Genomic DNA, 20,313 nt, shown 5'->3' with positions numbered 1-20,313 from the left:
TACGCTAATATTAATATCAACACTAATACTAATAATATTATCAAATAACTGACACCAAGTCTACCTGACCGTTATTAATTACCCCAATTAATGCAATACTAACACTAATACTATTACTAATACTGATACCGATACCGATACTAACACTACTCTAATACTAATACTACTTACGCTAACATTAATACCAACACTAATACTAATAATACTAATATTATTAAATAAACGGCACCAAGTCTACCTGACCGTTATTAATTACCCCAATTAATCCAGTACCAATACCATAACCAATACCAATACTACTAACGCTAATATTAATCCCAACACTAACACTGCTAATATTAATATTGATAAATAAACGGCACCAAGTCTACCTGACCATTATTAATTACCCCAATTAATCCAATACCAATACCAATACCAATACCAATGCTTATACTACTAACGCCTATATTAATCCCAACACTAACACCGCTAATACTAATATTATTAAACAAACGACACCAAGTCTACCTGACCGTTATTAATTACCCCAATTAACGCAATACTAATACTAATACTAATACTAATACCGATACCGATACCAATGCCGATACAGATACTAACACTACTCTAATACTAATACTACTTATGCTAATATTAATACCAACACGAATAATATTAATATTATTAAATAAATGACACCAAGTCTGCCTGATCGTTATTAATTAGCCCAATTAATGCAATACTAATACTAATACTAATACTAATACTAATACTAATACTAATACCGATACCCGTACTAACACTACTGTAATACTAATACTACTAACGCTAATATTAATACCAACACTAATACTAATAATACTAATATTATTAAATAAACGGCACCAAGTCTACCTGATCGTTATTAATTAGCCCAATTAATGCAATACTAATACTAATACTAATACTAATACTAATACTAATACCGATACCGATACTAACACTACTCTAATACTAATACTACTTACGCTAATATTAATCCCAACACTAACACCGCTAATACTAATATTAATAAACAAACGACACCAAGTCTACCTGACCGTTATTAATTACCGCAATTAATGCAATACCAATACCAATACCAATGCTACTAACGCTACTATTAATCCCAACACTAACACCGCTAATACTAATATTATTAAACAAACGACACCAAGTCTACCTGACCGTTATTAATTACCGCAATTAATGCAATACCAATACCAATACCAATACCAATACTAATGCTACTAACGCTACTATTAATCCCAACACTAACACTGCTAATACTAATATTATTAAACAAACGACACCAAGTCTACCTGACCGTTATTAATTACCGCAATTAATGCAATACCAATACCAATACCAATACCAATACTAATACTACTAACGCTACTATTAATCCCAACACTAACACCGCTAATACTAACACTATTAAACAAACGACACCAAGTCTACCTGACCGTTATTAATTACCGCAATTAATGCAATACCAATACCAATACCAATACCAATACCAATACCAATGCTACTAACGCTACTATTAATCCCAACACTAACACCGCTAATACTAACACTATTAAACAAACGACGCCAAGCGGATGCTGCCCGTTATTAATTGCCCCGGTTCATTAATAATTAATGAATTGCGGAGCCCCCGCAGCGGCGCGGGAGCCGCGCGTCCCTTGTCCCTACCGGGGCTCTCGAGGCTCCGCGCCTTTGGTTTCTTGCGCAGTTTGGGTTTCCTCTGGGCGCTCGCGGCCAGCAGCTGCCGCAGGTGCCGCGACACTGGGGGGGCGCCGGAACCGCGGGCACGGACGGGCACGGGCACGGGCACGGAGACGGAAACGAAACCCAAATTCAAATCAAACGAAAATCGAAAAGAAAATTAAGCGGAGGCGAAAATTAAAATTTGAAAAAATTAAATTTAACACTGAATTCAATTTAAGTTAAAACTAAAATTAAAATTAAAATTAAAATTAAAATTAAAATTAAAATTAAAATTAAAATTAAAATTAGATTGAAAATAAAATAAAATTAATAATAAAATTAAAATTGAGATTAAAATTAAAATTGAAATTGAAATGGAAAATAAAATTTAAATTTAAAATTAAAATTTAAAAAATTAAATTTAACACTGAATTCAATTTAAGTTAAAACTAAAATTAAAATTAAAATTAAAATTAAAATTAAAATTAGATTGAAAATAAAATAAAATTAATAATAAAATTAAAATTGAGATTAAAATTAAAATTGAAATTGAAATGGAAAATAAAATTTAAATTTAAAATTAAAATTTAAAAAATTAAATTTAACACTGAATTCAATTTAAGTTAAAACTAAAATTAAAATTAAAATTAAAATTAAAATTAAAATTAGATTGAAAATAAAATAAAATTAATAATAAAATTAAAATTGAGATTAAAATTAAAATTGAAATTGAAATGGAAAATAAAATTTAAATTTAAAATTAAAATTTAAAAAATTAAATTTAACACTGAATTCAATTTAAGTTAAAACTAAAATTAAAATTAAAATTAAAATTAAAATTAAAATTAAAATTAGATTGAAAATAAAATAAAATTATTAATAATATTAAAATTGAGATTAAAATTAAAATTGAAATTGAAATGGAAAATAAAATTTAAATTTAAAATTAAAATTTAAAAAATTAAATTTAACACTGAATTCAATTTAAGTTAAAACTTAAATTAAAATTAAAATTAAAATTAAAATTTAAAAATTAAAATTAGATTGAAAATAAAATAAAATAAGTAATACAATTAAAATTGAAATTGAAATTGAAATTGAAATGGAAAATAAAATTGAAATTTAAAAAATTAAATTTAACACTGAATTGAATTTAAGTGAAAACTTAAATTAAAATTACTAAAATTAAAATTAGATTGAAAATAAAATAAAATTAATAATAAAATTAAAATTAAAATTAAAATTAAAATTAAATTGAAAATATAATAAAATTAATAATAAAATTTAAATTTAAATTTAAATTTAAATTAAAAAATTAAATTGAAATGAAAATTAAAATTTAAAAACTAAATTTAAAACTGAATTACATTTAAGTTAAAACTTAAACTTAAAATTAAAATTAAAAAAATAAAATTAGATTGAAAATAAAATAAAATTAATAATAGAATTAAAATTAAAATTAAAATTAAAATTGAAGTTGAAATGGAAAATAAAATTGAAATTAAAAAAAAAAAATTAAATGAAAATCAAAATTAGAATTAAAAAAATTAAATTGATATTAAAATTGAAATTTAAAACTGAATTAAATTTAAGTTAAAACTTAAATTAAAATTAAAATTAAAATGAAAAAAATTAAAATTAGATTAAAAATTTAAAAAAAAATTGAAATTGAAATTGAAAATGAAAATTAAATTAAAATTGAAATTGAAACTTAAAATTAAACTAAAAATAAAAATAAAAATTGAAATTGAAATTAAAATTCCAAAAATGAAATTAAAATTGAAATTGAAACTTAAAATTAGAACTACAATTAAAATTAAAATTAAAAATCGAAATTAAAATTAAAATTAAAAAAATTAAATTGAAATAAAAATTAAAATAAAAAATTAAATTACATTTTAAATTAAAAATGAAATTTAAATTTAAATTCAAAAATTAAATTGAAAGTGAAATTTAATAAATTAAATTTAAGTAAAACTTAAAATTATTCAAAATAAAACTGAAATGAAAACAAAAATTAAAGGAATTAAAAGTTATAATTGAAATGAAAATAAAAATTAAAATGAAAACTATTATTAAAATTAAAAAAATAATAAAAAATTAAATAAAATTTTAAATTATAATTGAAATTAAAAATCGAATTTGAAATTAAATATATTTTTAAATTTCAAAATTAAATAATTAAATTTAATTGAAATTAAAGCAAAATATTAAATTTAAAATGATGATTAAAATAAATTAGAAAAAATAAATTGAGATGGAAAGAAAAGTAAAAGTAAAAATAAAAATAAAAATTAATAAACCAAATTAAATTGAAATTAAAACAAACATTTAATTAAATCTAAAATTACAATTGAAATTAATGTAGAAAACTTCGAAATAAAAACTGAAATCACAATTGAAATTAATATTAAATCTAAAAATTTAAAATAAAATCTAAAAAATAAATTAAAATTAAATTGAAAGAGAAAATTAAATTAAAATTACAATTGAAATTAAAATAGGAAAAAATTGAAATACATGAAACTGGAATTAAAATTTGAAGCCAAATGGAAATTGAGATGGAAATTTGAAATTGAATTTAAAATGAAAAATGAAAATTGAAATTGAAATTGGAATTTAAAATTTGAAATGAAATGGGAAGTAGCACTAAAATAAAAATTTACATGAAAATCAAATTTGAAACCTGAAGTGAAATAAAATTTGAAATTGAATGAAAACTGAAAAGAAAACTTGAAATTAAATTCTAATATAGAACAAAAACAACATTTGAAATTACAATAAAATAACAAGAAAACGAAATTAAAATCTGAAACCAAAATCAAATTAAACAGGAAATGAATTAAAGTTAACAATTCAAGTTCTAACTGAAGTTACAACATCAAAAAATAAAATTAAATTTAAAATTAAAATAAATAAAATTAAAACATCAAAAAATAAAGTTAAATTTAAAATTAAAAAAATAAAATTAAAACATCAAAAAATAAAATTAAATTTAAAATTTAAAAAATAAAATTAAATTAAGTTAAAGGAAGAATTAAAGGAAAATTGAAATTAAAAAAAGAAATAAGAATTAAATAAAAATCAAAAAAGAAAATGAATTAAAGGAAAAACTGAAAGGAAAATGGACAAATAAAATGGAAATAAAATTTGAAAGGAAATGAAAGTGGAAATGGAAAAACATTGAAGTGGAAATGGGAATGAGAATAAAGAGATTAAATAAAAATAAAAATACAAAATTAAAATAAAATGAAAACAGAAAAATAAAAAAATCCGTAAATAAAATTAATTTTAAAAAATTAAAAAGATAATAAAGCAAAATTAAGTAAGCAAAGATTAAAACCTTGGGAAAAGTGTCAAAGTTTAATGGAAAAGGAATAAAAAATGAAAATAAAAATAAAATAGATATTAAAAATAGTAAAGAAAATTAAAAAGAAAATTAATAATTAAGAGAAAATAAAGATGAAATTTGATAATACCGTGGAAATAAATTAAAATGGAAAATAAAGTTGGAAAATTAAATAATATAAATAAGATATAAACTAAATTATAAATTAAAAATAGAAAAAATTATAAGTAAAACTGAAATTAAGGAAAATAAAATGAATTAGAATTAGAATTAAAATTGAATTTCAAATAAAATTAAAATTAAAATTAAATCTAAAATTAAAATTAAAATTAAATTGAAATGAAATTATTTAAAACTGAAAATGAAAGGAAAAAATAAAAATAAAATTAAAGACAAAAGCACAATTAAAATGACAACGAAAATGCAAATTTAACCAAATGAGACGGACTCAAAATGCAAATTCAAACAAATCAACGCCGACCATGAAACCAATCAACACAAAGACAACGAAATCTGATTGGCTGGGAGGGGATTGGGGGCGGGGCTTCGACTTTGGCGGGAAATGACTTTGGCACCTCTGGTGGGACCAACGCGACCAATGCCGGCATCCCCGGGATGTCCCACGGGGTCTTCTCCACCTTCCGTGGCCACCTGGGGTGGGACCAGCTCCTGGTGTCCCCCATGGATGTTCCTCCAGGAGCTGAAGGACATCTCGGAACCCCGGGAGAAATTTGGGACCCAAAATCGGGGTCTTCTCCACCTTCCGTGGCCACCTGGGGTGGGACCAGCTCCTGGTGTCCCCATGGATGTTCCTCCGGGAGCTGAAGGACATCTCGGAAACCCGGGAGAAATTTGGGATCCAAAATCCCCAAAATCCCAAATCCTCCAGGATTCCCAATCCCACCTGATCCAAGACCCACCAGGAGGTGACATCGAGTCGTGGGGACCTCCAGAGGGTGAAGGGTTTGGGACAACCAATCCCAAGGCGGGAGAGGACCTCCTGAAATTCCCAAATTTCTGTCAAATTTTGGGCCCAGAGCTTCTTGAGAGGAGACATCTGGAGATGTTAGTGAGGGAAAACATGGAATCCTGGAATTTTGGATCTAAAGCTACTTGAGGAGAAACATCTGGAGGTGGGAATGATGGAAACCATGGAATCCTGGAATTTTGGATCCAAAGCTATTGAGGAGAAACATCTGGAGATGTTAATGAGGGAAACCATGGAATCCTGGAATTGTGGATCCAAAGCTACTGGAGAAGGAGCATCTGGAGGGGGGAATGATGGAAACCATGGAATCCTGGAATTTTGGACCCAAAGCTACTGGAGAGGAAACATCTGGAGGTGGGAATGATGGTGGAACCATGGAATCCTGGAATTCTGGGTCCAAAGAAGAAACATCTGGAGGTGGGAATGATGGTGGAACCATGGAATCCTGGAATTCTGGATCCAAAGATGCTTGAGGAGAAACATCTGGAGGTGGGAATGATGGAAATAATGAAATCATGGATCCAAAGCTACTGGAAAGGAAACATCTGGAGGTGGGAATGATGGAAACCATGGAATCCTGGAATTTTGGATCCAAAGCTACTGGAGAAGGAGCATCTGGAGGGGGGAATGATGGAAACCATGGAATCCTGGAATTGTGGACCCAAAGCTACTTGAGGAGAAACATCTAGAGATGTTAATGAGGGAAACCATGGAATCCTGGAATTTTGGATCCAAAGCTATTGAGAAGGAGCATCTGGAGGGGGGAATGATGGAAACCATGGAATCCTGGAATTTTGGACCCAAAGCTACTGGAGAGGAAACATCTGGAGGTGGGAATGATGGTGGAACCATGGAATCCTGGAATTCTGGATCCAAAGATGCTTGAGGAGAAACATCTGGAGGTGGGAATGATGGAAATAATGAAATCATGGATCCAAAGCTACTGGAAAGGAAACATCTGGAGGTGGGAATGATGGAAACCATGGAATCCTGGAATTTTGGATCCAAAGCTATTGGAGAAGAAACATCTGGAGGTGGGAATGATGGAAACCATGGAATCCTGGAATGGTTTGGGTTGGAAGGAACTTGAGAAGTTCCAGGAGCGGAGGTGAAGATGATCCCACAGCAAAGGTGTCAAAGCTCAGTTCCTCTTGGATCTCCTGTTGGATTTCCAGGAAGGAAAATGGTGGGGAAAGCCTCAGAGCACCAGGTGCACCTCCGGGAGATGTTCTGCATGGGTTCCTCATCCACCTTTCCACCAGGAGACTCATCCAAGAGGAAAGGAACCAAATCAACGGGTTGGGACATGGAATCATGGAATGGTTTGGGTCCAAAGCTACTTGAGAAGAAACATCTGGAGGTGGGAATGGTGGAACCATGGAATCATGGGATGGATTGGAAGGAACTTGAGAAGTTCCAAGTGTGGTGGTGACACTGATCCCCCCAAAGGTGTCAAAGCTCAGTTCCTCTTGGATCTCCTGTGGGATTCTGGGAAGGAGAAGGGTGGGAAAGGCCCCACAGCACCGGGTGCACCTCCAGGAGATGTTCTGCATGGGTTCCTCATCCACCTTTCCACCAGGAGACTCAACCAAGAAGAAAGGAACCAAAGCAACGTGTTGGGACATGGAATCATGGAAAGGTTTGGGTCTAAAGCTACTTGAGAAGAAACATCTGGAGGTGGGAATGGTGGAACCATGGAATCATGGGATGGTTTGGGTTGGAAGGAACTTCAGGTGATGGGAGAATTTCCAGGAACAGAGGTGACACCGATCCCACAGCAAAGGTGTCAAAGCTCTGTTCCTGTGGGATTCTGGGAAGGAGAAGGGTGGGAAAGGTCCCACAGCACCGGGTGCACCTCCGGGAGATGTTCTGCATGGTTTCCTCATCCACCTTTCCACCAGGAGATTCATCCAACAGGAAAGGAACCAAAGCAACGGGTTGGGACATGGAATCATGGAAAGGTTTGGGTCCAAAGCTACTTGAGAAGAAACATCTGGAGGTGGGAATGATGGAAACCATGGAATCATGGGATGGTTTGGGTTGGAAGGAACTTGAGGGGATGGGAGAAGTTCCAGGTGTGGTGGTGACACCGATCCCACAGCAAAGGTGTCAAAGCTCAGTTCCTGTTGGATTCTGGGAAGGAGAAGGTTGGGAAAGGTCCCACAGCACCGGGTGCACCTCCGGGAGATGTTCTGCATGGGTTCCTCATCCACCTTTCCACCAGGAGACTCATCCAAGAGGAAAGGAACCAAATCAATGGAATCGTGGAATGGTTCGGGCTGGAAGTGACCCCAAAGACCATCCAGGGACACCTCCCGCTGTCCCACCTCTCTCTCTAATCCCCATCCAACCTGGCCTGGAGACCCTCCCACGCACGGAGGACCACCCCAGAGTGCACCGCGCCGCGGCTCCTCACTCACCTTTGGTGTCGTTCACCGGGTCCATGTGCCGGTAGATGTACCCCTCAAGGTAGGAGTGGAACTTGGGCGTGGGCGGGAAGAAGGCCAAGCAGATGGCCATGAGCTCCCAGCCGCGCGCCAGGCTCTCGTAGCGGAAGTTCTCGGTGGTCTGCCGGCACAGCTGGATGTAGAGCTCGTCCCGCAGCCCCTGCACGCTCCACCCCTTGGTGGCCACCTCCAAGGCCACGCTGAGCTGGTCCGTCTTGGCGCGCCGGTCGCCCATGTACATCTGGATGAGCTTGAAGATCTCGCACGCCTCCTTCTTGACGTTGCGGTCGTTGGTCATGATCATGGGCTTCTTGATGGACTCGCTGCTCCAGGCCAGCATGTTGGCGATGGAGACCTTGCGGCGGAAGAGGCCCTGCGTGTGCTTGTTGAAGTGCTTGGAGGCCCAGTTCTCAATGTCCGTCTCCGAGGACGGCTTGCGCAGCGTGAACGTGGGGAAGACGCAGCTGGCGCTCGGCATCATGGCGCGCGCCGGCCGGCCGCCCTCGAACGGCGCGCACGCGCCCAGGTCCTCCGACTGCGGGACACAGGGGGGGGTGAGTAAGGGATCGATTGGTTGGTTGGTTGGTTGGTTGGTTGGTCAACTGATAGAGAAATGGAGCAGCCAATAATTCAATGAACCAATCAAGCAATGGCTCAATCAATCAATCAATCAACAAACCATCAACCAACAAACCAACCAATAAATCAATCAGTCAACCAACCAACCAATGGCTCAATTAATCAATCAACCAACCAACAGATCAATCAACAAGCCAATCAACCAACCAACCAACCAATGGCTCAATCAATCAATCAATCAACCAACCAGTAGATCAATCAACAAACCAATCAACCAACCAACCAACCAACCAATAGCTCAATCAATCAATCAATCAACCAATAGATCAGTCAACAAACCAATCAACCAACCAACCAACCAACCAATAGCTCAATCAATCAATCAATCAATCAACCAATAGATCAATCAACAAACCAATCAACCAACCAACCAACCAATGGCTCAATCAATCAATCAACCAACCAATAGATCAATCAACAAACCAATCAACCAACCAACCAACCAACCAATGGCTCAATCAATCAATCAATCAATCAATCAACCAACTGATCAATCAACAAGCCAATCAACCAACAAACAAACCAATAAACCAATCAGGCAACCAACCAACCAACCACTGGCTCAATTAATCAATCAACCAATAGATGAATCAACAACCAATCAACCATGGGAGTGCTGATGGAATGATTGATTGATTGATTGATTGATCGACTGAGCAACAGGTTGAAAAATGGAGCAGCCAATATACCAATGAACCAGTGCAACAATGGCTGAATCAATCAATCAGCCAACCAATAGATCAATCAATAAACCAATCAGCCAACAAACCAACCAATAAACCAATCAGTCAACCAGCTAATGGCTCAATCAATCAATCAATCAATCAACAAATCAATCAACCGTGGCAGTGTTGATGGAGTCATTGATTGACTGATTGATTGATCGAGCAACAGGTCCAAAAATGGAGCAGCCAATAAATCAATGAACCAATGAGCTAATGGCTCAATCAGCCAAGCAACCGTATGATCAATCAACAAATCAATCAGCCAACAAACCAACCATCCAAAAAACCAATGGCTCAGTCAATCAGTCAATCAACCAACAGATCAATCAACAACCAATCAACCATGGGAGTGCTGATGGAGTGATCGATCGATTGATGGATGGATTGATTGAGCAACAGATTGAAAAATGGACCAGCCAATCAAGCAATGGTCCAATGGCTCAATTAATCAATCAATGAATAGATCAATCAAACAAACCAATCAGCCAACAAACCGACCAGCCAAAAAACCAATGAAGCAACCAACCAACCAGTGGCTCAATCAATCAATCAATCAATCAATCAATCAATCAATCAATCAATCAACCAACCAACTGATCAATCAACAAACCAATCAACTGACAGACCAATCACTAAACCAATCAGTCAACCAACCAACTGATCAATCAAGAAACCAATCAACCAACAAACCAACCAATAAACCAATCAGGCAACCAACCAACCAATAGATCAATCAACAACCAATCAACCATGGCAGTGCTGATGGAGAGATTGATTGATTGATGGATGGATCGATGGAGTAACAGATCAAAAAACAGACCAGCCAATAAACCAATGAAAAAATGGCTCAATCAATCAATCAACTGACCAACCAATAGATCAATCAACAAACCAATCAACCATGGTTGTGCTGATGGAGTGATTGATCAATTGATTGGTTGATTGGTTGATTGATTGATCAAGCAACAGGTTGAAAAATGGAGCAGCCAATAAATCAACAAACCAACCAACCAATGGCTCAACCAACCAACCAACCAATAGATCAATCGACAATCCAATCAATGAATAAGCCAATCAATGAAACAACCAATAAACCAATCAGTCAACCAACCAAGCAATGGTTCAATCAATCAACCAACCAATAGATGAATCAACAAACCAATCAACCGTGGCAGTGCTGATGGAGTGATTGATTGATTGATTGATTGAGCAACAGATCAAAAAATGGACCAGCCAATAAATCAATGAGCCAACCAAGCAATGGCTCAATCAATCAATCAATCAATCAATCAACAAATCAACCAACAGATCAATCAACAAACCAACCAACTGATAGACCAATCAGTAAACCAATCAGTCAACCAACCAACCAACGGCTCAATTAATCAATTAACCAACAGATCAATCAGCAAACCAATCAACCAACCAGTAAACCAATCAGACAACCAATGGCTCAATCAACAAACCAACCAATGAAACAACCAGTAAACCAATCAGTCAACTCAACTAACCAACAGGTTAATCAATGAACCAACCAACAAACCAATCAACCAATCAACCAGCCAATCAAAGGCTCAATCAATCAAACAACCAACCAACAGATCAATCAACAAACCAATCAATGAATAAGCCAATCAATGAAACAACCAGTAAACCAATCCATCAACCAATCAATGAACCAACCAACCAAGCAATGAATTGATCTAACAAACCAATCAACCAATCAACAAATCAATCAATCAACCAACCAACCAATCATCCAGCCAATAAATCAGCCAACAAGCTGATCAATCAACCAACTGACAAGTGGAGAAACCAACAGAGAAACCAACCAACAAACCAACCAACCAATGAATTGATCCGAAAAAGCAATCAACCAATCCATCAACCAATCAATGAACCAACCAACCAAGCAATGAATTGATCTAACAAACCAATCAACCAATCAACAAATCAATCAATCAATCAACCAATCAGCCAACAAGCTGATCAATCAACCAACTGACAAGTGGAGAAACCAACAGAGAAACCAACCAACCAACCAACCAACCAACCAATGAATTGATCCGAAAAAGCAATCAACCAATCAATCAACAAATCAATCAACAACAAACCAATCAATCAATCAATCAACCAACAAATCAATCATCCAACCAATAAATCAGCCAACAAGCTGATCAGTCAACTCACTGATAAGTGGAGAAACGAAGAGAGAAACCAACCAACCAATGAACTGATCCAAAAAAGCAATCAACCAATCAATCAACAAATCAGTCAATCAACCGACCAACCAATCAATCAACCAACCCACCAATTAATTGATCTGACAAACTAATCAACCAATCAATCAAATAACAAACCAACCAACCAATTAATTGATCTGACAAACCAATCAGCCAATCAATCAATCAGTCAACCAGCCAACAATCAGCCAATCAATCAACAAATCAGTCAATCAACCGACCAACCAACCATTCAACCAACCCACCAATTAATTGATCTGACAAACTAATCAACCAATCAATCAATCAGTCAACCAGCCAACAAATCAACCAATCAACCAACAAACCAATCAATCAATCAATCAATCAACCAATCAACCAACAAACCAATCAACCAACCAACCAACCCACCCACCCGCCACCCACCCAACCACCGCAGCATTCCGAGGTTTCCCACCAGCCTCGTCCTCTCCAGGAGCTTCTCCTCAGTCCCACCACGGCCAGGTGCCGCGCGATTGGCCGGCACCGAGGCGGGCCCGGCACCGATTGGCTGCAGGAGGGAGGGAGGGGACAGTGGGGATGAGTGACAGCCGGGCTGTCCCCACTCTTGGCCAGAAGAACTTGGGGGGGAACAAAGTGGGAGTGGCTTTGGGTTCCTCCCATATTTTGGGGACACGCCCACCCTTAAGAGCCCCCCAGGACACCCAATCACCTTCCAGGAGTGGCCACAGGAGGAGGGTGGTGGCTCCTCCAAGCCGTGAGGAACATGGATGGTCCTTCTGAACATCCTGAGGGACAGGAGATGCTCATGGTTTGACCTCGGCAGAGCGGCCAGTGGGAAGGACCCAGAGGACCTCTGTGGACCCGTGTGGCGCTGGTGGATGTCACCCCAGGAGGTGGAGTCACCAAAAGCTGGTGGCCACCATGGAGGAGACCAACAAGGGACAGTTGGGATGGACCCAGAGGAACGCAGCGTCCTCCTCCTGCTGGCACCAGTACAGCTGGTGGATGTCACCTCAGCAGATGGTGGCCACCATGGAGGAGACCAACAAGGGACAATTGGGATGGACAAAAGGACCCAGAGGACCTCTGTGGACCTGTGTCCTTCTCCTGCTGGCACCATCACAGCTTCTGGATGTCACCCCAGGAGGTGGAGTCACCAACAGCTGGAGGCCACCACGGAGGACAACAAGGGACAATTGGGATGGACAACTGGACAATTCTGGACAATTCCGTGCTCCTGCAGCCAGCCAAGGTGGCTTCATCATCTCTTCTGCCCATCCAGCCCAGCACCACCAGGTTTGGAGGCCATGGGGACATGACCCATGGCAGGGAAGGACCTGTCACACCATGCAGAGGTGACACTGATGTCCCCACCTCGGTGGCCCTGGGCAAGGTGACTCCAGCCCTGCCACGGACTCGGGGCTGGGCTTCAGATGAGGAACAGAAGAAAAGCAGAAGGTGGAAAGACCCAGGAGGTGGAAAGTCCAGGAGGAGGACAAGGAAGCCACCCAAAGAGCCACCAGAGCTGCTGGCAGCTGAACTTCTACTGAGCTTCTGCTTCTTCAAACAAGTCAAGGTTCTTGTCTCCAACCACTCGTCCTGGTCCAATGTGGAGATCTTCCCGTGGACATCGCTCCACTCCCATCGTGACCATGGTGACGAAGGTGGGGACATTTGATGGAGACACAGGAGCTTCATCCCTCAAGAGACCCAGCCCTGGTGTCCCTGTTGAGGTCACCTCACCCCAAAGGTCCTTCTGTGTCCTCCAACTGGTCAGCTGAAGGCCCCTGGGGTTTCTACTGAGCTTCTTCAAACAAGTCAAGGTTCTTGTCTCCAACCACTCGTCCTGTTCCAATGTTGAGATCTTCCCATGGACGTTGCTCCACTCCCATCTTGACCATGGTGACGATGGTGGGGACATGGGATGGGAAGCCTTCATCCATCAAGGAACCCAGCCCTGGTGTCCACATGGAGGTCACCTCACCCCAAAGGTCCTTCTGTGTCCTCCAACCTGGTCAGCTGAAGGCCAATGGTGTTTCCACTGAACTTCTTCAAACAAGTCAAGGTTCCTGTCTCTTCAACAACTCGTCCTGTTCCAATGTGGAGATCTCTCCATGGACACTGCTCCATTCCCATCTTGACCACGGTGATGATGGTGGGAACATGGGATGGGGACATGGGATCTTCATCCCTCAAGAAACCCAGCCCTCGTGTCCCTGTGGAGGCCACTTCACCCCAAAGGTCCTTCTGTGTCCTCCAACTCAGCTGAAGGTCCATGGGGTTTCTACTGAACTTCTGGTTCTTCAAACAAGTCAAGGTTCTTGTCTCCAACCACTCGTCCTGTTCCAATGTGGAGATCTTCCCATGGACATCGCTCCACTCCCATCATGACCATGGTGACGATGGTGGGGACATGGGATGGGGACACGGGATCTCCATCCCTCAAGGAACCCAGCCCTGGTGTCCCTGTGGAGGTCACTTCACCCCAAAGGTCCTTCTGTGTCCTCCAGCCTGGGGTTTCCTGGGTGGAAGGAGATGCAGGAGATGCTGGAAGGTCTCACCTGGCGGCTGCTGAGGACGTGGCTCTTCCAACAATTGGTCCATGGGCTGGACCAGAGCCACCAAGAGAAGGAAATGACCCCATTGGTTGAGGACATCGACCTTCTCCAGCCAAGGAGGGCGTGGTCAGGCCAGGGAGCGACACCAGAAGTGATCCTCTGCTGCCGGAGCCAACAGGAAATTAACTTCAGCCCTAATTAGCCCTAATTAGCACCTAGATGAACCTGGGGGATGTCCTGGCCTACAAGAAGGGGATGAACCATCGGGTGTCACCTCAAATGGCCGTGACCTCCTGCCTGGCCCATGGGGTGACCGTGGAGCCACCTCAGGAACTTGGGAATCCTCAAGGGAGAAGGTCCTGGAGCCACCTGGGTGGGGCTGGGATGCACCTGGGTGTGGGGACACTCCATGGTGACAACCACAGCCATGACCATGGAAGAAGGGGTTGGGTTGGAAGGGACCTTCAAGGTCCTCCCGTTCCAATGGCCAGGGACACCTTCCATGATCCCAGGTTTCTCCAAGCCCTGTCCAGCCTGGACAATTCCAGGGGTGGGGCAGCCACAGCTTCTCTGGGAAACCGTTGTTGGTGTCCCACCACCTTGGTGTCCCTGAGGTCAAGGACCACCAGGACAGAAACCTCTGGGGAGCGGAGAAGATTCCCACCACATCTTGTGAAGAAGGTGTGGGATCACCAATGGTGGCAGCTTTTTCTCCTGGCGTGAAGATCCAAAGCGGGTCCGGAGCTCTCCAGCTTTGGGTTTGGACCTTCTCCTGTGCTTCAGGAATCTTCTTCTGCTGGTCCACCGATTCCCATGGACAAAAAGGGAATTTTCCTGATGATTTCTGTTTCCCAGGTCCATGTCCAGGGTCTCCTTCCTGCTGACACCCAATTCCATCTTCCAGGAAGTCTGGAAGTTTTCCAGGTGGGATTTATCCTCGTGGATGGTGTCCTCACCTGTTTTTTGGAAGCCCTGACGGCCTTGCCCTGGAGGGGAAGGGGCTGATGGAGGACATCCAGAAGATGATGGAGGACATCCAGAAGATGATGGAGGACATCCAGAAGCTGGTGGAAGACATCCAGAAGCTGGTGGAGGAAATCCAAGAACCACGGAGACATCTGATGGGATGGAATTGGGAACATGGGGTGCACCAGCTCCAGCAATGCCAGGTCAGAGCCTCAGGGTCTCCTCTGGAATGGGAGTTTGGATCTCCAGGGAGGGAACAGGCAGTGCACAACCCTGGGGAACAAATCCTGGAAAAGTGGCGGCTCTTTCATCCCAAGGTTTTGAGGGACCACCTTGCTAAGGACCGACATCTTTGAAGGACCACCTTGGTAAGGACCAACTCCTTGAAGGACCGAAATCTTTGAGGGACCCCCTTGGTAAGGACCAGCTTTGAAAGACCACCTTGCTAAAGACCAACTTGTTTGAGAAACCACCTTGGCAAGGACCAACTTTGTAGGATCACCTTGGCAAGGACCAAGTTCTTTGAAGGACCACCTTGATAAGGAGCAACGTCCCTGAGGGACCACCTTGCCAAGGACAAACTTCTTTGAGGGACTACCTTGCTTAGGACCAACTTTGAAGGACCACCTTGGCCAAGACCAACATCATTGAGGGACCACCTTGGCAAGGACCAACTTTGAAGGACCATCTTGGTAAAGACCAACTTTGAAGGACCACCTTGCCAAGGACCACCTTCAAAGGGACCACCTTGGCCAAGACCAACATCTTTGAGGGACCACTTTGGCAAAGACCAACTTTGAGGGACCACTTTGGCACGGACCAACGTCCTGGAGGGACCACCTTGGTAGGGACCAAATTCTTTGTGGGACCACCTTGGCAAGGATGAACTTTGAAGATGTTGGCCAAGGACCAACTTCTTTGAGGGATCACCTTGCCAAGGACCAATTTTGAAGAACCATCTTGGCAAGGTCCAACTTTTAAGGACCACCTTGGCCAAAACCAACATCTTTGAGGGACCACCTTGCTTAGGACCAACTTTGAAGGACCACCTTGGCAAGGACCAACTTTAAAGGACCACCTTGCTAATGACCAGTTTTGAAGGACCACCTTGGCCAAGACCAACTTCTTTGAGGGACCAGCCTTGGCAGGGACCAACATCCTGGAGGGACCACTTTGGCAAGGACCAAATTCTTTGAGGGACCAGCTTGATAAGGACCAGTGTCTTTGAGGGACCACCTTGGTAAGGACCGACTTTAAAGGACCACCTTGCCAAGGACCAACTTCTTTGAAGGACCAAATTTCTTTGAGGGACCACCTTGGCAAGGACCAACATCTTTGAGGGATCCCCTTGGCCAGGACCAGCATCTTTGGGGGACCGCCTTGGTAAGAATGAACTTTGAAGGAACACCTTGGCAAGGACCAACATCTTTGAGGGACCACCTTGCCAATGACAAACTTTGAGGGACCACCTTGGCAAGTGCCAATTTCTTTGAAGGACCACCTTGCTAAGGACCAACTTTAAAGGACCACCTTGGTAATGACCAACATCTTTGAGGGACCATCTTGGTAAGGACCAACTTTGAGGGACCACCTTACCAAGGACAAACTTCTTTGTAGGACCACCTTGGTAAGGACCAACATCTTTGAAGGACCACCTTGCTTAGGACCAACTTTGAAGGACCACCTTGGCCAAGACCAACTTCTTTGAGGGCCCACCTTGGCAACGACCAATATCTTTGAGGGATCATCTTGGCAAGGACCTCCTTAATAGGACCATCTTGCCAAGGACCAACATCTTTGAGGGACCACCTTGGCAAGAATCCACATCTTTGAGGGACCACCTTGCCAATGACCAACTTTGAAGGACCGCCTTGCCGAGGACCAACTTCCCTGAGGGACCAGCCAGGGCTGGGCACTCAGGAACCTCCTGGGAGCTGCGCGGCTCCAGGATCTGCCCCACACCGAGGCAGGAGAACCCACGGCACAGAGCTGAGGCCACCATGACGCAGAGATCCCTGTGCCCAACCCCAGGGACCATCCCACTGCATCTCCACCGGAGGAGAAGCACCTGGTGAAGACCCCAAACCCGAGAACGTTCCCGAGGGCGTTACCTGAGACGGATGCAGGTACGGCTCGGGCGACGCCAGGTTGGTCTGCACCGAGACGCTCTTCTCCAGCAGGATCTGCGGGAAGCCCAGCTTCTCGAAGGTGTTCCTCTTCCAGTGCTTGTTCTCCTGCTGCGCCAACGCCTCGTCCTCGCTGAAGGCCCTCACCACGGGGCCCGGCATGGGCAGCGGCAGCGCGCCGTCGCTCTCGTAGCCCGACCCGTCCTTCTGGGAATCCCAGCTGCTCCTCTGCTTCATGTGGTAGTGCGCCTGCTGCGCCTCCCACGCCAGCCGCGCCTGCGCCAGGAACGGCTCCGGGAACGCCCGCGCCGCCGCCTCCGCCTCGGCCGCCTTGCTCTCCGTCCGGTTCATCGGCGACCGCGTGGGCGCCGCCCGCTCCTCGCCCGGCTCTCCCGGCGCCTCCCGCTCCGCGGAGCCGTCCGTGGAGGAGGCGTTGGCGTCGTGGTTCACCGAGGGCTTCCGGCTTTTCCTCTTCCTGGTGGAGGGCGAGTAGCCGCTGGAGGACAAGGTGTCCTGCTGGCTGGACCACGACATGGAGTCCTCGGCCTGGCCCGCCGGGGCGCCCGCGGGGCCGGCGCAGAAGTCGGCTCCCTCCATGCTGCTGTAGTCGCCCGATTTGACGTCCAGGCGTTGGTCGCGCACCAGGCAGGGGCTGTGCTGCAGCGAGTAGGAGCCGCCGATGGGGTTGGGGGAGTATTTGTGCCTCAAGCCCGTCTTCATCTTGGGGCTGGAGCCCGACTGCTCCACGTAGACCAGCTGCCGCACGTACTCCTTGCCGGCCGGGCTGTACTCCAGGCTCATGAACCGCTCGGGGCACTTCTGCTTGGTGAGCACCAGCTGCTGGTAGGGCGAGTTGGCGCCTTGCTTGGGCGACTGCAGGAACGGGTGCGGCTTGCGGATGGGCGACTTCTGCGGCGAGCCGGCCTTGTAGCTGCCGCTGGCCTCGTACTGCATGTCCACGGGCGGCTCGTCGTAGATGGGCGCCTGGTACTCCATGGGCGGCTCCTCGTAGAGCGGCGGCTCGTAGGCGTAGCGCGGCGACGACGGCTGCGACTCGCTCGAGTGCTTGCGGTGCTGCCCCTGCAGCGGCGAGCAGAAGGAGTCGCCGCGGCCCAGCAGCGGCGAGCAGCTCCCGGCGTGCTCGGCCCGCTTCAGGAAGGGCGACTGCTTCCTCTCGGGGAAGAAGACGGAGTTGTCGGCGTCCGAGGAGAAGGTTTGGAGGTTGGGCGATTGCTGGCCGCCCGAGGGACGGCGGGAGCGGGAGCCGGGCTGGTTTTCCGGGGCGTAGCCGTTGCCTTGGTGGAGGAGGAAGCTGGGCTCGCGGTCCGTCACCTTGATCAGCATCCGCTCCTTGGTGCCGGCGTTCCATCGGAGCGATGAGGTCCTGCCAGGAGGAATGTCACAGTGGGGGTCAGAATTCCAACGAAATTTGGGATTGTTGGTCCTGAACCTTCTGGGACTGGAGGATGGACATTCCCAAGTGCTCAAGGGATGGGAGGGATTGGATGGGGTTGGATCTTGGCCAAGGCGTGGAGGCACAGGAGACAGGGAATGGCTTCCCGCTTCGGAGGGCAGGGTTGGGTGGGATAACGGGAAGGAATTCCACCCTGTGAGGGTGGTGAGGGGCTGGGATGGAATTCCCAGAAAAGCTGTGGCTGCTCCACTGGAGCGATGAGGTCCTGCGGGGAGGAATGTCATTGGAAGGGGGGGGTCAGAATTCCATCAAAATTTGGGATTGTTGGTCCTGAACCTCCTGGGACTGGAGGATGGACATTCCCAAGTGCTCAAGGGATGGGAGGGATTGGATGGGGTTGGATCTTGGCCGAGGCGTGGAGGCACAGGAGACAGGGAATGGCTTCCCGCTTCGGAGGGCAGGGTTGGGTGGGATAACGGGAAGGAATTCCACCCTGTGAGGGTGGTGAGGGGCTGGGATGGAATTCCCAGGGAATCTGAGGCTGCTCCATCCCTGGAAGCGTCCAAGGCCAGGTTGGACAGGGCTTGGAGCAACCTGGGATGGTGGAAGGCGTCCCTGCCCTTGGAAGAAATTCTCCCGTGAGGAATTCCTCCCTGGCACAGCGGATTTCCATCTCCTCCCTCCCTGCTCCTTGGAGGGGAGAGCAGAGATGGATTTTGCGGAGCTGCCCGGCCCCCAGGAGGGATCCCAGCTGGAATTCGCCGTTCCCAAGGCACAGGGCAGCACATCCTGCCACCAATCCCACGCTGGAACGGAACATTCCGGAGGCGCCGTCTGCTCTCCCAGCTCATCCCTCCCCAGCTCCCGTTTATTCCCAGACATTTGTCCCTTCTGTCCAACCCCCCGGGAAAAGGTGGAGTGAGTTCAATCGCCGAGTTTTGAGGGAAAAATTCCCAAAAAAAGCCACAATTCCCTGCAGGAGGCTCCACAGCCTCTCCTTGCTTTTCCACGACTTTGTCCTCGCTCCAGGGGGTTTGGGAACAATTTATTCCTCCCTTTTCCACCTTTGGAGCTCCTGGGGAATTGAGGCTCCTGCCAACTCCTTGCTGTTGGAAAACCTGGATGAGTTTGGGTTCCTCCACCTCATGGAGCCCTTCCAGACC

The 20,313-nt window shown here is 43.6% G+C and overlaps 1 protein-coding gene across 1 annotated transcript in view; it reads right to left on the bottom strand.

Moving 5' to 3' along the window:
- ARHGAP39 (Rho GTPase activating protein 39) overlaps positions 1 to 20,313 on the bottom strand; it is a 150,587-nt gene that overhangs the window by 31,093 nt on the left and 99,181 nt on the right. Inside the window, exons 4-6 of the mRNA XM_059482033.1 lie at positions 17,722 to 19,120; positions 8,471 to 9,032; positions 1,699 to 1,791 (exon numbers count right to left, since the gene is read on the bottom strand). Of these exons, the coding sequence (XP_059338016.1) occupies positions 1,699 to 1,791; positions 8,471 to 9,032; positions 17,722 to 19,120 (2,054 nt within the window). The remainder of the gene's footprint in view (positions 1 to 1,698; positions 1,792 to 8,470; positions 9,033 to 17,721; positions 19,121 to 20,313) is intronic.

This window comes from Ammospiza nelsoni, chromosome 1, assembly GCF_027579445.1.
Source record: "Ammospiza nelsoni isolate bAmmNel1 chromosome 1, bAmmNel1.pri, whole genome shotgun sequence".
NCBI classification, from domain to species: Eukaryota; Metazoa; Chordata; class Aves; order Passeriformes; family Passerellidae; genus Ammospiza; species Ammospiza nelsoni.
The sequence above is the reverse complement of the archived record's forward strand: the minus strand, read 5'-3'. Positions and strand labels throughout refer to the sequence as shown.